Source organism: Natator depressus, chromosome 2, assembly GCF_965152275.1.
Source record: "Natator depressus isolate rNatDep1 chromosome 2, rNatDep2.hap1, whole genome shotgun sequence".
NCBI lineage: Eukaryota > Metazoa > Chordata > Testudines > Cheloniidae > Natator > Natator depressus.
This window is the reverse complement of record NC_134235.1, coordinates 249,380,492-249,397,728: the sequence shown is the minus strand read 5'-3', so window position 1 is coordinate 249,397,728 and position 17,237 is coordinate 249,380,492. Positions and strand designations below refer to the sequence as shown.

Below are 17,237 nucleotides of genomic sequence, written 5' to 3'. Positions count from 1 at the left end.
GAAAGATAATGGAACAAATTAAGCAATCAATTTGCAAACATCTAGAAGACAAAGTGGTAAGTAACAGTCAGCATGGATTTGTCAAGAACAAATCGTGTCAAACCAACCTGATAGCTTTCTTTGACAGGGTAACAAGCAGTGTGTGTGTGGGGGGGGGGGGGGGGGGGGGAGCGGCAGACGTGGTGAATCTTGACTTTAGTAAGGATTTTGATACTGTCTCACATGACCTTCTCATAACAAACTAGGGAAATGCAACCTAGATGAAGCTACTATAAGGTGGGTGCATAACTGGGTGGAAAACCGTTCCCAGAGAGTAGTTATCTGTGGTTCACAGTCATGCTGGAAGGGCATAATGAATGGGGTCCCTCAATAAGGGCAAATGCAAAGTACCCCACTTAAGAAGGAACAATCAGCTGCACACATACATAATGAAAAATGACTGCCTAGGAAGGAGTACTGCGGAAAGTGATCTGGGGTCATAATGGATCACAAGCTGAATGTGAGTCAGAGTAACACTGTTGCAAAAAAAAAAAAAAAAGTTACAGAAAAAGAGCAACAGAAATTATTAGGGGTATGGAACAGCTTCCATATGAAGAGAGATTAAAAAACTAAGACTATTCAGTTTGTAAAAGAGATAACAAAGGTGGGATATGATAGAGGTCCATTATACCATGAATGGTGTGCAGAAAGTGAATAAGGAAATGTTAATTTATTCCTTCACATAACACAAGAACCAGGGGGTCACCTAATGAAATTAATAGGCAGCAGGCTTAAAACAAAACGAACAGTCAACCTGTGGAAGGTGATCAGATGTTCCTATTTTATAGGGACAGTCCCGATATTTGGGGCTTTTTCTTATATAGGTGCCTATTACCCCCACCCCCTGTCCCGATTTTTCACACTTGCTGTCTGGTCACCCTACATGGAACTCATTGCCAGGGGATGTTGTGAAGCCCAAAATTGTTACTGAATTCAAAAAAGAATTAGATAAATTCATGGAGGATAGGTCCATCAATGGCTATTAGCCAAGATGGTCAGGGATGCAATCCCATGCTCTGTCCCTAGGCCTCTAACTTCCAGATGGTGGGACTGGACGACAAGGGATGGATCACTTGAGGACTGCCTGGTTCTGTTCATTCTCTTTGAAGCATCTGGCATTGGCCACTGCCAGAAGACAGGATACTGGGATAGATAAACCCCTGGTGTGACCCAGTATGGCCATTCTGATGTTCTTCACAGATATTCCTGAGTGTTTAAAATAACCTTTGGTATGTACAAAATGAGGGATTGTGAATACAGTTTATTAAGTGGCAGCTTTCTATAGCCCCAGAATGAATTATCCAAAAGCGATGACAATAACTTGAAAACACTTTGTTTCCCGAGGTTTTGATTAAATTTTAAAGAATCCAATTAACCAGTGATTAAATTAAAGGAATGGCACTATATTGATCATATTATTTTAAGACACTTCTAAAAAGTTCTAACAGCAGCTTTATTATACTTAAACAGCAAGTTCTGTAACTTTATTTCCCCCTCTCTAAGTTTGTTTCACTGTGTATAAATGTATTGTGAAAAACATCCAGTTCCTTGCCTAGATATAACAGTGAGGAGGTTCTACAAATGTCTCTAGGGTGTATATATAGCTTTAGAAATTAAGGTTTCACTCCCACTAAATGTACTGGCCCAAGTTCAACCCTGGTGTTGCCTTAGTGGAATTACACAAGCATGGATCAATCTGGCCTAGTTTTTAATCTTCCTTATGTCAAGTTATTGACTAGAATAACCAGAGCAGATACAACAGACAAAGAGAAATAACAGCAACAAGAAACATGTGTCAATTTTTGTTCTTGTCCCAATCCACTTTAAACACTATTGTCATACAAAACTGAGAAAAGGGATTCTGGATGACTTGGGAAATATGGAGCCTTTCACTTCTAAGTCATGAGCTCAAATCTGGATCAATTCCGTAATGACCAAGTCTGTGATGGGGTGTACAAACCCCACATCAGGCAAAACTGCCTATACAACAACTTTGGGCTCAGGCAGCCTTGCCTCACCACCCCTGAGAGGCATGCTCATCTTGCAGGAGCCCAGTTCAGAAGGTCCCAGCCCTGGGAGGTAGAGAGACCTCTCTTCACTGGCTCCCAGGAAGGGAGGATGAAGCTGGCAGAGGCTTCCTGCAAACACTGTGCAATAGCTCTGAGGACACTGAAAAGAGGGAGGCCAGGGACACGTTTGGACTGTTGCTGTATTGTGCTTTTCCTTTGTTACCTTTCCTCTGAGGCCTGGAAGGGGTTGGGGAAGAAGGCCTAGAGGCAGACTGCAGTAGGTAGAAGCCCAGGGAAGAAGCAGGAGGTCTGAAGAAGCAGATCTCAATAGCCTGGTACAGGGGCCCTAGGCTGAAACCCAGGATAGAAGGATGGACTTGGTTGTCCTATAGGCCACCAGCGAAAGGACTGGTGACCAGACAAGGGTCAAAAGGTCTAGTGGGCCTAGAGTGAGGCTGGAGCCCTGGCACAAGGTTGCCAGACTATATCTGGAGAGGACTCTCACTTACCTTGAAAGTGGTGAGACTAAACCATGGCCTGGCCAGAGAGTTGAGTCACAAGACAAAAGTGGCACCCAGCAGACCCCAATGGTGTGTCACCGAGACGACAGTGAGGAAAACCCTAACACTGTCGCACCAAACCACAAGGCGGCACATTGGCTGGTAATCTCATTTTGTCTAAGACCTTTGTACTCTCACAGCTGTTCTGGTGTTAGTGTGAAATAAATTAGCAAGATCAGTCCACTTTCTACTGGACAACTGTCCTTGTCACAAATACTACCACCACAACTAGCACTAATGATCAATCTCAGGAGAGAGGTTGATGACTAAATGGGCCAGGGAGACTAAACTACTTTATCACCTAGTGGTTGTCCCTTCACAATGCGACTGAGGTGCATTGGTGGGGCAGTATGCTGTAGATTGCACTGATACTGCCTATGCTGTATGTGTCCTGTGGGTGAATAGAGGACTTCCGCCTCCAGCACTCCCATAGACATTACGGCTGAGATTTTCAAAAGTGTTCAGCATTGGCCTAACTTTGCTCTCATTGACATAAATGGTCCAACGTTGAACATTTTTTAAAATCTCACTTTAAATGCACTCTTACCAACAACTCTTTGGTTTGGTTGCTGAAATGATGTGACTTAAGTTATGAGACTTGGAGGTCATCACCATTTCAGATACTTTCACAAAACTAGTAAGTTGTAAATACTCTTCAGAGAACTCAACTTGAAATTAGCATTGGATTAACCTGTAAAACATGTGGAGAAATTATTATAATTTTGTTAATATGCTCCACACAATATCTCAAAATTTGAACAACTCTTAAAACCTCAAATACTCTCAATCTTATGTGCAGCTATAGAGGCGGCAGACTCAGCACACGAATATAAAACTCTACTGCCAAAGCTGTTAATATCCAGTGCAATGTAATTTTCTTAACAAACTCAGCAGTCTGCACTTACCTGTAAGATCTCTTTATTATATGATGCTCCACCAGTGGCCAAAATCCTTGTTCTTGGCACTACAACACAAAGGAAAGGTCAGTTAAATAAGTATCATCAAGATACATGCTATTTAATTGGGCAATTAGAGCATGCAAGCGGGAATAAGACTACATGGTTTCTATCACTGGCTTACTGTGTGACTCTGGGCAAATCCATAACCTACCTCTCCCTCAATTTTGCCAGCAGTAAAACGGAGGATAGCGCTGCTTAGCCACTGTTATAAAGCATGTTACTATCCATGGATAAAAAAGGCAACATAAGTAATGTAACTCTAATATTGTGGTACCAAAATCAGAAAGCTCTATTGAAGAGGGATACAGTAACAAAGGCAAGATGATGATATGCTATAGTTCCGATTTGAGGTCAGCCTCAGTTTGGATCTCAGTTATGTACGTGCAAACTGACAGACAGCTTACAAAATCAGCAAAATTCTCAAAACACATCTCTTTGTGATGTTCACAATCACTAATCAGAAAAATTAGTGGCAAACTCCATCTGCCTGAATGATAAGAATGTGTTTCAAAGAATAATAATTAGGGAGTTACTAACAGATTCTGATAAAATAGTCTTTCTGAACCTTCACCCAAAACAGGAAAGAATGGTTACTTACCTTGCAATAACTGTGACTCTCCATACATATTTCACTTTTGGTGCACATGTGCCCCATGCATTCAACACAGCAGTGTCTGTGGAGGCCATGTCTGCACTGAGTTCCCTCTCACTTCCCATAGATGAGAGCATAAAGGGCAGGGCAGCCAGAACCTGCACTCAGGTCCTTTGCTAATAAGAATCCCCCACGAGCAGGACACCAATCAGTGGGGATGAAAGGCAAGATTCAGAATCTTTGTGGAAAACCCATCTGGAAGAATCATAGTTACTGCAAGGTAAATAATTCTTTCTTCTTTGATAGGATTGTCCACACAGTTTCTACTCTTGGTGACTAACAAGCTGTTAAACCAGTGCTAGGAGGCTGGTAAGCAGAGGCCCGTTTCAAGAGTGACTGTAGGATACCTAACTGAACTAGCAACTGCTCTGAGAATAATGAGTCGTACCAGAGAATAATGAGTAGTAAAGGCCTGGATAAAACTTCACATTGCTGATCTACATATCTCTGCTGTGGGGATGCTACCCAAGCAGGCTGTGGAGGCCAGTCACCTGAACTCTGGTGGAATGAATTCTAATCTGTCCAGGTGGCTCTTTCCTAGCCAAAACAGAGCAACTCCTGACACAGTCCAAGACCCACTTCATCTCTGTGAAGACACAGGCTGCCCCTTATCCCTTCCAGCAAATATAATGAAGTGTCCAGGTGTACACCTGAATGGATTGGTCCTATTCAAGTAAAAGGATAATGCTCTCACAGCATCCAACATGTGAAGTCTCATTTCACTTGCTGTGGAATGTGGTTAAGGGCTTCAGGGCTCCACCTTGCAGCCATGGGAGGTAGGAAGGAACTGAGTGAAGATTATGGCTGCCCTGTTCTTTATGCGCACTGTTATGTGGAGCAAGACGACACTGAGAGCACAGGCATAGCCCCCAACAGACACTGCTGTTGAAAATAATCCAATCTTATGCTCATGTGCACCAAGAGCAGAATCTGTGTGGACAATATCTTGAAGAACTGAGCCCATACCTTTTGGGATATTAAAAATAGCACCCTATTCATCTTTGAATCAACATTTCAAGAAATGCCTCCTTCTCTTCATTAATAATTCCCTCACTGTCTTGTCATTTGTTTTAATGCTTGTCAGAGCACAAAATCCGTCTTTATGTCCATAACCCCAATTCAGCAAAGTACTTAAGTATATTAGTAGTAGAGCTGGTTGCAAATTTCACAATGAAATTGTGTTTCAATGAAAAATGCAAATTTCTCTAAACCAAAACTTTTTTTGGTCCGTTTCAACAAAAGTATTGTTGGGAAGCTTTCTCAGGTTTAGGGTGAGATTTCTGGGCAAAATGAGAGCAAGAGACTAGCCCACCTCAGACAGCCTTATGGTCAGGGCACTCACCTGGAATGTGGGAGACCCAGGTTTAAGTCCCTTGTCCTCAACAGGCAGAGCAGGGACTCAAATCCAGGTCTCCCACTTCCAGGTGAGCACCCTGCCCATGGGGCTATTCTGGGCATGCTCTATGGTTTTTCACATAAAATTTCATAAGGTCTTAGTTTCATCCCAATGCGGAATGGGAACATTTTTGAAACCTTGAAAATTTTCAATGGATAGGAAAACCATTTCCTGCCCAGACGTTGTGGGTAGTCCCATTGACTTCAAAAAGACTATTCATATGCTTAAAGCAAGCAAATATTTAAATACCATTGCTGAAGTGGGGTTCATGTTTGTAATGTGCAGCATGAATTTATGGAATTAGATGTTTTGTAATAATCAATAGTAACTACTATAGTGTTTGGTACTGTTAAATGCTATAATGCTGAAGATCCCTCCCAAAGAGATATTTCACTGATTACATCTATATATCAGCCTCAATTTGGCCTGAGCTGAAGACAAAACACAATGGAAAAGGTGGTCAAACAGCTCTGGAGGCTACAAACCACTCTTTATATTCTACCTTTTAGAGAATCTGTAGTCAAAGCCCTGAACATAAAAAACAACAACAAAATGAAGATGTAGATTGCATAGGGTTCTCATACAATTCCTGAGCCTACAGTGACTTGCTCAGGTAGAGACTTTATGACACAGACAAAGCACTGCAAAGAGAACCTCACTTTACCAATACATTAATCTTATTTTCCTTTTTGGTGCATATTCAGTGATGCACAAATTGAGTTTTAAAAGACATTAAGATCTCTGTCAATGTCAGTAAACAAATCAACCAAATGGCAGAGTGATTCCTCAGGGGAAACAAGTTTCAATTATACCTACATAGAGTGACAGATCCCTGCCAAGATTATCAAAACAATGTAATGCTGAAACAAGTGAAAAATAACCAATAAATCACTGTGCCTGGAAACAAATCTGAACTCTTTATGGTTTGCCTATTAGTTAAATTTCTCTTTTGCTACACCTTCGGCATGATATTCTCAAAAAAACATCACATCCAAGATAAAAGCACCGCATTTGAAAGTCATCCTGCAAAACAGACAGAAGTGAAAAACAGAAATAAGTTTACCTCACTTTGCCGCATGACAGCGACCAATTCAAAGAATGAGGCTGGCTTCTGCCTCCAGCCACATGGGGAATGCATCATACAATGCCACTATACCAAGGTCATGGAAGAACAACGTAGAAAATAAAGGTGATAAGGGCAAATAGGAGTCCAAATGAAAATTGCAACCACTTCTTGGGTAAATTGCTTCTTTCAGCTACTTCTACCCATGCACACTCCAGCCCTTTGTCCTTTTCTATGCTTTTGTTATGCAAGCATCCAGCTTTGGATCACTGTAATAATATAAGAATATGTTGCTGTATATTTTAATTGACCAAGGTAAACATTGGACTACAAATTGCTTGTTTTGTGCATTATCCAGATTTATATTAAGTGACGTCAGTGTCTATACAGAAGACAATTCTTCTGTGTTGGCTCAGGGTCTCATGGCCATCATGACTCATCGCTGAGTTACCTCTGAGCCTTCTCAAATGCAATGAGTCATCAATTACCCGCAGGGTTCAGCCAATCCACAGGTGAGGTTCCATCCTTATGATCCCAAGGCAGGTATATAGGCTCCTGAGGGAAACAGTCTCTCCAGCATGCTTGTCACTAACTGGCCAGGAACACTCCTCCTGCCAGTAGTTTCAACAGACTACCTTTGCTCCTGCTCCTGCCCATGTCTGTTCCCACTCCAGCCAGACCCTATTCCAGCTTTCATCTGCTTCTGCCTCACCTGGCCACTCTGACCATTTCACCAAACTGCCCTTTTCATGCTTGCAGAGATGGAAACCTCTGTCACACCTGCTACTGAAATGTTGGAGTTAATTCAGTGCCTCCAGAGTCAACACCCTCTCTTCTCACAAATCCCGACAACCTCAGTACCCCCAGTGCAGCCAGATGCAGTACCTTTAGAACAAGGCCTGAAGGTCCTGCCACCAGGGAAGTTGGATGGGAACCACCAGAAGTTCTGCAGGTTCCTCAACCAATGCCATCTGTTTTTCCTGATGTGCACTGAGATGTAACCCACTGATCAGGCCAGTTTATTGACTGGTGAATGGGGGGGGGGGGAGGGACAGCTCAGTGGTTTGAGCATTGGCCTGCTAAACCCAGGGTTGTGAGTTCAATCCTTGATGGGGCCATTTAGGGATCTGGGGCAAAAATTGGGGATTGGTCCTGCTTTGAGCAGGGGGTTGGACTAGATGACCTCCTGAGGTCCATTCCAACCCTGATATTCTATGATTCTATGAAGCTCTAGACTGCACCTTGCCTCTCCTAGAACAGTCAAGCCAGGTCCTTGGCAATTTTGACAAGTTCCTCCATGCCTTCTCACTCATACTCGATGGCCCAAATCATGCTCATACCACCAAAGCTGCCTTGCAGTTTCTTAAACAAGGTGTTGGTCCATCTTGGCATATGCCACCCATATTCAACGTTTGCTCACTGACATGCAATAAACAAGGAGGCACAGATCCATCATTCCCGTTAGGGTCTAATAGATGACATAAAAATGAGTTGGGCTGAGTAGACCCCCCCCCCAGACCCCTATGGTGCTGAACTCAGATACTGAACTATGCATACAGATTGAGAACGAACTGTTCAAATAGTGCCAAAGGAAAAAAATAGTGCCATGTTCTACCCCAGTCTAGCCTGGTCCCATTCCAGCCACTACCACAGCCAGTCCCAGTGTGACAGCCTGTGAAGATCAAAGTGATGCAAAGACACCTCATGGACTGGGAAAAGGAGTATCGGCAACATAACAGCCTTTACCTATACTGTGGTGGGCAAGGCTATTTTGCCACCAAATGCTCCCTCAAATCCAGACCTGCGGCAGATCAGAGTAACAACCACATACAGCCCCTTTAGAAGGGTCACAGCTGGACATAATCACCAGATTGGGTGCCCCAAGCCAACCCCCTCTTCTATCAAAATGTATTTTAACAGCTGTGGACTGTTGTCATCCCCACCTGCAAGTCTTGCTCCATCTCTATGTCCTGTCTACACATGAGGTGAACTGCTCCCAATTTGTACTTGTGGATTCTGAAGTCTCCAGTAATTTTATAGATGCTGGATTTGATAAGACTAACCAACCTCTGGTACAAAGAAAGCACACCTCAGACCTGGTGGAATTGATTGATACTGTTCTCTGGTCCTGTTACCAATGAATCTATGCCCCTTTGGTTTGAAATCCAAAACCTCCAAGAAACCCTGTAATGTAACTTGATCAACTCACTCTACTTCCACATAATACTTGGCATCCCCTGGCTCATGATCCAAATATCTTTTGGAAGATTTGAGGTACAGTGTGAGTCGGGCTACTGCCAGCAGTGATGTTTAGCCAAGTCAGGCACCAAGGAAACAAGAAAGAGCATGGGGAAGGCCACTTCCTTCTGTGTCCAGCAAATTCAAGGAGGTAACAATTTACCAATCCCTGCAAAATATTGAGATTTTGCCAATCTGTTTGACAAAAGAAATGCTGATATCCTACCCCCACGTCAGTCCTGCGTCTGCCCCAATGATTTACAGCCCAGGGCCAAAATTCCATTTGAATGGATTTATCCCTTGTCAAACCAGAATTCCGAGCCCTACAGGAATACCTTGATGAGAACCTGGCAAAAAACTTTACCTGTCTTTTGTCAATGTATAGGTGAACAATGATTTATTGTCTCTTGTGAAGTCTTTCCTGCCTCAATCCATTTGCGGTATTACTGTTGTTGACCACTATACACTGGCCCCCAACTCAAACTTCACAGTCAAGAATGGGGTTCTCCCGTTAAAAGATCGGATCTATGTCCCCAGTGGCCAAGCACATCTAGCTCTACTCCAGCTATGTCACTACTCATCCCTGGCTGGCCATTTCAGTCACTGGAAAATGATGAAGTTAGCCTCTTGTAATTTCTGATGGCCAAAAGTACATCAGTCTATGAAGTCTTACATTAACTCCTGCAACATGTGTGCTTTGACAAAAACTTGGGCACTTTGGTTTCATTGATGGCTCTATCCCAACGCTGGTCATCTCTGTGGACTTTATTATTGATCACTCCAATTTCCAAGGCCACGTGGCCACAATAGTTATCATTGACCTCCTCATAATGATGTCTTTTTTTGTGCCCTGCAGGAAAATCTCTACTGCAGAGGTGACAGCCCAACTATTTTTTAATTACATCTTCAAGCTCCATGGTTTACCATTGGACATTACATCTAACCAAGAATCGCAGTTCATTTCCCATTGTTGGCAGGAACTGTTCAAGCTCTTGGATGTTAATTTGTGAGCCTCCTCAGCCTATGGGAAGACAGAACAAGTAAACCAAATTCTGGAGCATCATCTCTGCTGTTTTATCAGTTACCATCAGAATGATTGGGTGCCACTTCTTCACTTTGCCAAGTTTACATACAATAATTCTGACCACAAATCAATCCACCAGAGTCCTTTTTACACCAACTATGGTTTCCAGCCTTGGTTTCACCTGTCCACACTACCAGTTTCTCACATTCTGACAGCCTCTAAGCACCCACACCACAACCATGAAGAATTAAAAACCCACTCAGACTCCACCAATGTACAAACAATACATGGACCTCAGTTGTCAGAATACCCCTCACATTGTGGTCTGGGATAAGGCATGGCTCTCAAAACAAAAACACCTTGTACCCAGCCCTCAAGGAAGTTAGGACACCAATATCTCAGCCCATTCCAGGTCATCCAATAGATTAAGCTGGTGGCTTTCAAATTCCAGCTACCCAAGATGACAAAGGCTCATATAAGTTCCATATTCCCATGCTGAAAAAGTGCAACTCCTTTTCTGGATGGATGAAGCCACCTCCTCCCCCTGTCATGGTCCAGTGGCAAGAAGAATGCCTGGTGAATCAGATCCTGAACTCCAATATTCTCCAAGAGAAGCTCCTATTTCTCACTGATTGGGAGGTCTATGATTCAGTTGATCGCTCCAGAAAGCCAGCCAACAACATACATGCTCAACCTACTTTTGGAATTCCATTGGTCACACCCCAACAAACCGGGCCCCACAATGCCTGGTATGTATCTTTTGAGGGTGTATGATGGGATGGCTCATCCCTAAGTTATCTCTGAGCCTGCTTAAGTGCAATGAGTCATCAATTACCTGCAGGCTTCAATTAATACACAGGGAAGGTCCCACTCAGGTGTTCCCAAGTCACCTATATAGGCTCCTAAGTGAAGCAGCCTCTCCAGATGACTCAGGATCACCAACTGGCCAGGAACAATCCCCATGACAGTAGTTTCAACAGACTACCCTTGCTTCTGTTCCAGCCTGCTCCTGCTCTAGCCTTTGACTGTTTCCATTCCAGCCAGCCCCTGTTGCAGCCTGCATCTGCTGCTGCCTTAGCCAGCCACCCAGTGACTCTGACACTCTGTATAGAGAGCTGGTGACTGAGAGTAAAGATTACACCTTTGCAATTACCTCTTGCAATATGAAGTTAACGGAAACTTCTACTCCTTTTGGATCAGAGGACATATTTCATTTGTAGAGACTATTAGATCTGACTGGATTCAGCCATTAAAGGAAAATACACTTCCAATGGTAATCCATTCTATCAGTGACTTGGTAGAACATAAGGACCTTTGGTTCTTGAATAATTCAGTAGTTCAGAAGTAAAAGCAGGTTGACATATTTCCAATTAAATGTTTTTAAAATAAAAAATGGTCTTTCAAAAATATTTTTAAGTGGATGTTAATTATTTTTCTTTTTCCACTTAATATTTTATACCTTTTATGCCTTTTCATATTTTTGTGATCCCCCCCCACACACACATTATTGATATTTTTGGCTTATCTAAAACCTTCTGTGAAAACGGTTGATATCTAAGTGGTTTTCAACAATTTTTGATAAGCCAAAATGTAATTGTTTTTGAAGAAAATGTCAATAAAATATTGTGAAATTTTGAAAAAGTAAAAAAGAAAGAAAAATGGTTGTTTCGAATACTTCAAAATAAAAACCGAACCAACATTTTGAAATTTTTGCAGAAACTATTTTTGGATTTTTCGACCTCTCTATTTCAAAGAGTTCTCTCAGGTCTCCTTGCTCTATAGTTGATCTATAGACTAAACCAATGTAATGTATGGAGTGAAGTTTAGAGAGCATGTGGCACTTATCAGAATGTTTCTAGTAGTTGACAGCCTGGTAAATTCTAGGTGTCTCCAACAAAGTCTGATCTACTTGTCTATCTATATTGCAGCAAGATAAATCAAAGTAAAGTCTGCTTGGCTGCTTTTGTGGAGGCAGATCTGTATATGGAGGCAAAGACTACCCTTCTTGGGTTTCAGCAAGTTATGCTCATTGAGGAGGTAAAGGTTTCAAGAGAATGGGTCTGAAAAAGCCTGAGTTTTGATGACTTTTAGGTTATGACAGGTTTCAGAGTAACACCCGTGTTAGTCTGTATTTGCAAAAAGAAAAGGAGTACTTGTGGCACTTTAGAGACTAACCAATTTAACCAATCATCTGGACCCATGGAAAAGAAGCCCTTGAGGAATTCCACCATGATTTCAACAATTTCCATCCCACCATCAACCTCAGCCTGGTCCAGTCCACACAAGAGATCCACTTCCTGGACACTACAGTGCTAATAAACGATGGTCACATAAACACCACCCTATACCGGAAAACCTACTGACCGCTATTCCTACCTACATGCCTCCAGCTTTCACCCTGACCACACCACACGATCCATTGTCTACAGCCAAGCTCTGCGATACAACCGCATTTGCTCCAACCCCTCAGACAGAGACAAACACCTACAAGATCTCTATCAAGCATTCTTACAACTACAATACCCACCTGCGGAAGTGAAGAAATAGATTGATAGAGCCAGAAGAGTACCCAGAAGTCACCTACTACAGGACAGGCCTAACAAAGAAAATAACAGAACACCACTAGCTGTCACCTTCAGCCCCCAACTAAAACCCCTCCAACGCATTATCAAGGATCTACAACCTATCCTGAAGGATGACCCAACACTCTCACAAATCTTGGGAGACAGGCCAGTCCTTGCCTACAGACAGCCCCCCCAACCTGAAGCGAATACTCACCAGCAACCACATACCACACAACAGAACCACTAACCCAGGAACCTATCCTTGCAACAAAGCCCGTTGCCAACTGTGCCCACATATCTATTCAGGGGACACCATCACAGGGCCTAATAATATCAGCCACACTATCAAAGGCTCGTTCACCTGCACATCCACCAATGTGATATATGCCATCATGTGCCAGCAATGCCCCTCCGCCATGTACATTGGTCAAACTGGACAGTCTCTACATAAAAGAATAAATGGACACAAATCAGATGTCAAGAATTATAACATTCAAAAACCAGTCGGAGAACACTTCAATCTCTCTGGTCACTCGATTTCTGATCTCAAAGTGACTATCCTTCAACAAAAAAACTTCAAAAACAGACTCCAACGAGAGACTGCTGAATTGGAATTAATTTGCAAATTGGATACAATTAACTTAGGCTTGAATAGAGACTGGGAATGGTTGAGTCATTATAAAAAGTAACCTATTTCCCCTTGTTTATTCCTCCCCCCCCCTCCCCCCCAGTTCCTCAGACGTTCTTGTTAAACCCTGGATTTGTGCTGGAAATGGCCCACCTTGATTATCATACACATTGTAAGGAGAGTGATCACTTTAGATAAGCTATTACCAGCAGAAGAGTAGGGTGGGGGAAGAGAAAACCTTTTGTAGTGATAAACACCCATTTTTTCATGGTTTGTGTGTATAAAAACATCTTCTGTATTTTCCACATTATGCATCCGATGAAGTGAGCTGTAGCTCACGAAAGCTTATGCTCAAATAAATTGGTTAGTTTCTAAGGTGCCACAAGTACTCCTTTTCTTTTTAGGTTATGGTCCATCTCTTCTCTCAGTCTCTCTTCTGAAGGTGAGGTGACTGGGTTGTTATTCATTTTAAAGATTGTCCTTTTTTTATTTGTACAAACTGTGTATTTTAGTGAATGATATGCATGTAATTGGGTACATGTTATAAACAACCACCCAATCATTTATGTACAAAGAGACACAAAGACATCATTCATCCATCATTATCAACTGTTTTCAGCTGACTGTGGTTGAACTTGTCAGGGGCTGCCATCCGTCCCTTATGGCAGTGCACAAAAGGTACTTAAATGAGTGCTGCTGAAATAACCTAACAACTGTAACAAACATAATTCATGGATTAAATCTTTTGACAGTTCATGGAATTGGTTTAAACATCTTTTTAATTAAAGCCCCATCTACAGTACACAAACACTGATGTGAAGAATTGTAGCTTTTTAGAGGGTTGATACACAATATTTTCTCCTACTGTGTGCGTGCTAGCACTGCTAGGTGTAATGTAAGATCTATGAAAAGAAGGACTCCTGCAGGGTACACATCTGCTACACATATCTTATCTGCTGTAAGAAACATATTGGCTTTGTTTTAATATTGGTTAAAACAGTAATGCCTGTAGAAAAAAGAAAGAAGCAAAAATAGCATCAGTTTACTGGTGCAATAGGTAGGAGTGACACACATTTTCCTATACAAGTTCTGTCTGCGTCTATCTACTTTGAATGGAATCCTACTCTGCCTAAGGAATGCCCTCTCAGACCTCAGACCTCTAGCCGTCATCTCTGAGGGCAAGGACCTATGTCCCTTCTCTCTGCAGACTGTGGTTTTAGGCCGCAGTTCCCTTACAAAAAGAAAAGGAGTACTTGTGGCACCTTAGAGACTAACCAAATAAATTGGTTAGTCTCTAAGGCGCCACAAGTACTCCTTTTCTTTTTGCGAATACAGACTAACATGGCTGTTACTCTGAAACCAGTCCCCTTACAGTCACCGTGATGCTCTCCAAGCAGGTCTGACTAAGCATCTAGCCTCTACACTTTGCTTTGTGTCCAAGGGTACGACCAGTGAATGCCAGTGACTACAAGTAACCCAAACAGGTTTTTCAAAGCAGAGTACATTTAAGGACAAAAGCATACAGCGAAAAAAACATAGAACAAAACAAATGTCAAAACACATACTAAATGTGCCAGAAGTCACCCATTTTCCACAGAGGGGAGTCTGGCAGGCTGAAGTCCTTCCAGCCCTCCAGCAGATTTGGGGTCCTTTTATTCAATCAAATAGAAGGCTTCTCTGTCAGGATAAACTCAGCCTTTTAAAATAGAACTCTTGCTTTGTCACCCAGCTTCCTGAAAACAGGTAAACCCAGTCACAGCCCCTTCTTCCCCAGAGGTCAAGCCTCAAAAGGCTGGGTATCTGCATAACCAGCTTTGGGATTTTGCATTAATTATCTTCTAGTGATTCCAGATTCCACAGAAAATCCTCCAGTGAGCCAGAAACATATAAATACATACAACATGTATTGATACAAAAGGCCGTGAATATTCTAAAGGCTCACATTTTTCTGGCCCATTTGAATACAATGGTCTTTGAAGTGCTCATGCTTTCAAAGCTGTCTCAAACATTCAGATAACATTCCTAACATTAAATACAATAAATAGTCTCAAGATAGGCCTGTGTTCATTATATCTGTCACAGTGAGCAGATCATTGAATTAACTACTACGAATATGTACTATGGGCCTAATCCAAAGACCACTGAAGTCTATGGAAAGACTCCTGTTGACTTCAGTAGTCTTTGGATATCAGGTCCTATTTCAATCATGGCACAATAATGTGTCCAAATCTGTCCTCACTGAGATCTTATGAGCATAATTAAGTCAGAGGGCAGAATTTGATCCAACATTTTTAAGTTTAAAACCAATTTCAATCCCTGAATATAAATGTCACAGTTAGGCTTAGATTCAGTTTGCGCCCCAAATTCCACACCCACTGTGTCATTTGAAACTCTGGAGAAGACAGTTTCCTTTCCTTAGTCCAAGTAGCTCAACAGTATCTACACGTTCTAAAAAGTTTTATGGAGTTGGAACTTTCTTCTCCTTCATGGCTCGGCCCCTAAATAAAATAGCATGATGAAACAAGCATTCAAGATGCAACATCACCTCATTCCAGCAATAAATGTGATTGCAAATAACTGCAATTTATGATTTACAAGTAAAGGCAAAAACCAGTCCCTTCTTTATTTTCCTGATTAAACCCCAAACTCTGCAATTTAATGAAAAACAAAAACCGTGAGTTTATATTTGTATTATTTTGTCTGATTTACAAAACAAACTCTTGACAATTGTTCCTACTTATAAATCCACATACACCTCCTCCAAAAATCATGTTAGTCTTTCTTATTATTACAAAGTTGGCAAAATTAATCTCATGCTCTTTAGTGAACAGTTCAAGGATTCCCCTTGCCATGTACCTTAAAGCCTGATCACACACACAAAATACCAACTGCCCCTTTGTGCCCCTCCAAAAGGTACTCAGCAGCTTGCAGCACCAGACCCTTAGTCACAAGCATGTCTGCCAGACTGTGGTATAGCACAGCTTCACACATTCCATTCAGTTGTGAATACTTTAACTCACAATAAAGACAAAATACTGCTGCAAAACAGGTTTCACTGCAGTTTAGATCTAGCTGAAGAGGGCATGGATGGCACTAACTGGAATAGCCAAGTTCTGGATCTGGTAAACCAGTACAAACGATCTGCCTAAAATGATTCTGAACCCTAGTTTAAAGACAAATGGATAGAATTCCATCATCCCTGCTATACTAAAAAGCGAAAATTGAAAAGCTAGGTCAAGTGTTATTTATTTTTATTTCAAAACTATAGCCACACTGGAGAAAACATGGGAGGAACGAACAAGTGCATCTACTTCAAAAATTTGCAAACCGGTCACTTGGTCTACAGTTAACCTCTTCATTAAGCACTACAAGGTTGATCTTTTATCTTCTCCTTTGGCAGGAAGCTGCTGCAGGAGCTGGCCCAGAAATAATAGACATTTGAGCAAGCACAGAAAAAGGGGTTACTTCTTTCCTATGAAACTTTTATTTCTGATGTAAGTAATTTGAAATAATATAAAAAAAAGATAACCTCCAGGGCCTAATCCTGATGAGCTCACCAAGACAAACTGCCACTGACTGAAAGAGAAACATTTGCTTGCTGAAAGCAAGGCTACGGAAACAAGGGAATCTATTCATGTGTTTTCCCATTTAAACAAAAAAGTTCCATGTGAAGCACCAAAGATGGAGGCAGCACTACTGGGCAAGCAAACATATTAAGCTCAAAACATTCATTCTCTGCTTCTGGACAACGTAGGGAATATATTGATCGTATAGAACAGCGTTCAACTCTTCACTAACCTGCTATGTGACCATGGGCAAGTCACTCCACTTCTCTGTGCCTCTTACTATGTGTACATACAGCACCTAGTATAGTGGCGTCCTGATCTCAGTTGGGCCCATGAGACACTGTTACACACACACACACACACACACACACACACACACACACACACCCCTCTCTTTGAAAGTGAATTTTTAACAAGGGTCTCTTGTGGGCCCCAGGAACTCCCTCCATCCCATTACTGGTAAAATTAAGACCTGTTGATGAGTATGATGTTTTTAATTTAACTGAAAAATAATCACAGACAAACTAATAGGCAGAATG

The 17,237-nt window shown here is 41.9% G+C and overlaps 1 protein-coding gene across 2 annotated transcripts in view; it reads right to left on the bottom strand.

Moving 5' to 3' along the window:
• The window catches only part of XYLB (xylulokinase), a 142,121-nt gene that overhangs the window by 16,037 nt on the left and 108,847 nt on the right, over positions 1-17,237 (bottom strand). For both annotated transcript variants that reach the window (XM_074943436.1, XM_074943437.1), the window contains one exon: positions 3,514-3,572. In XM_074943436.1, the coding sequence (XP_074799537.1) occupies positions 3,514-3,572 (59 nt within the window). The remainder of the gene's footprint in view (positions 1-3,513; positions 3,573-17,237) is intronic.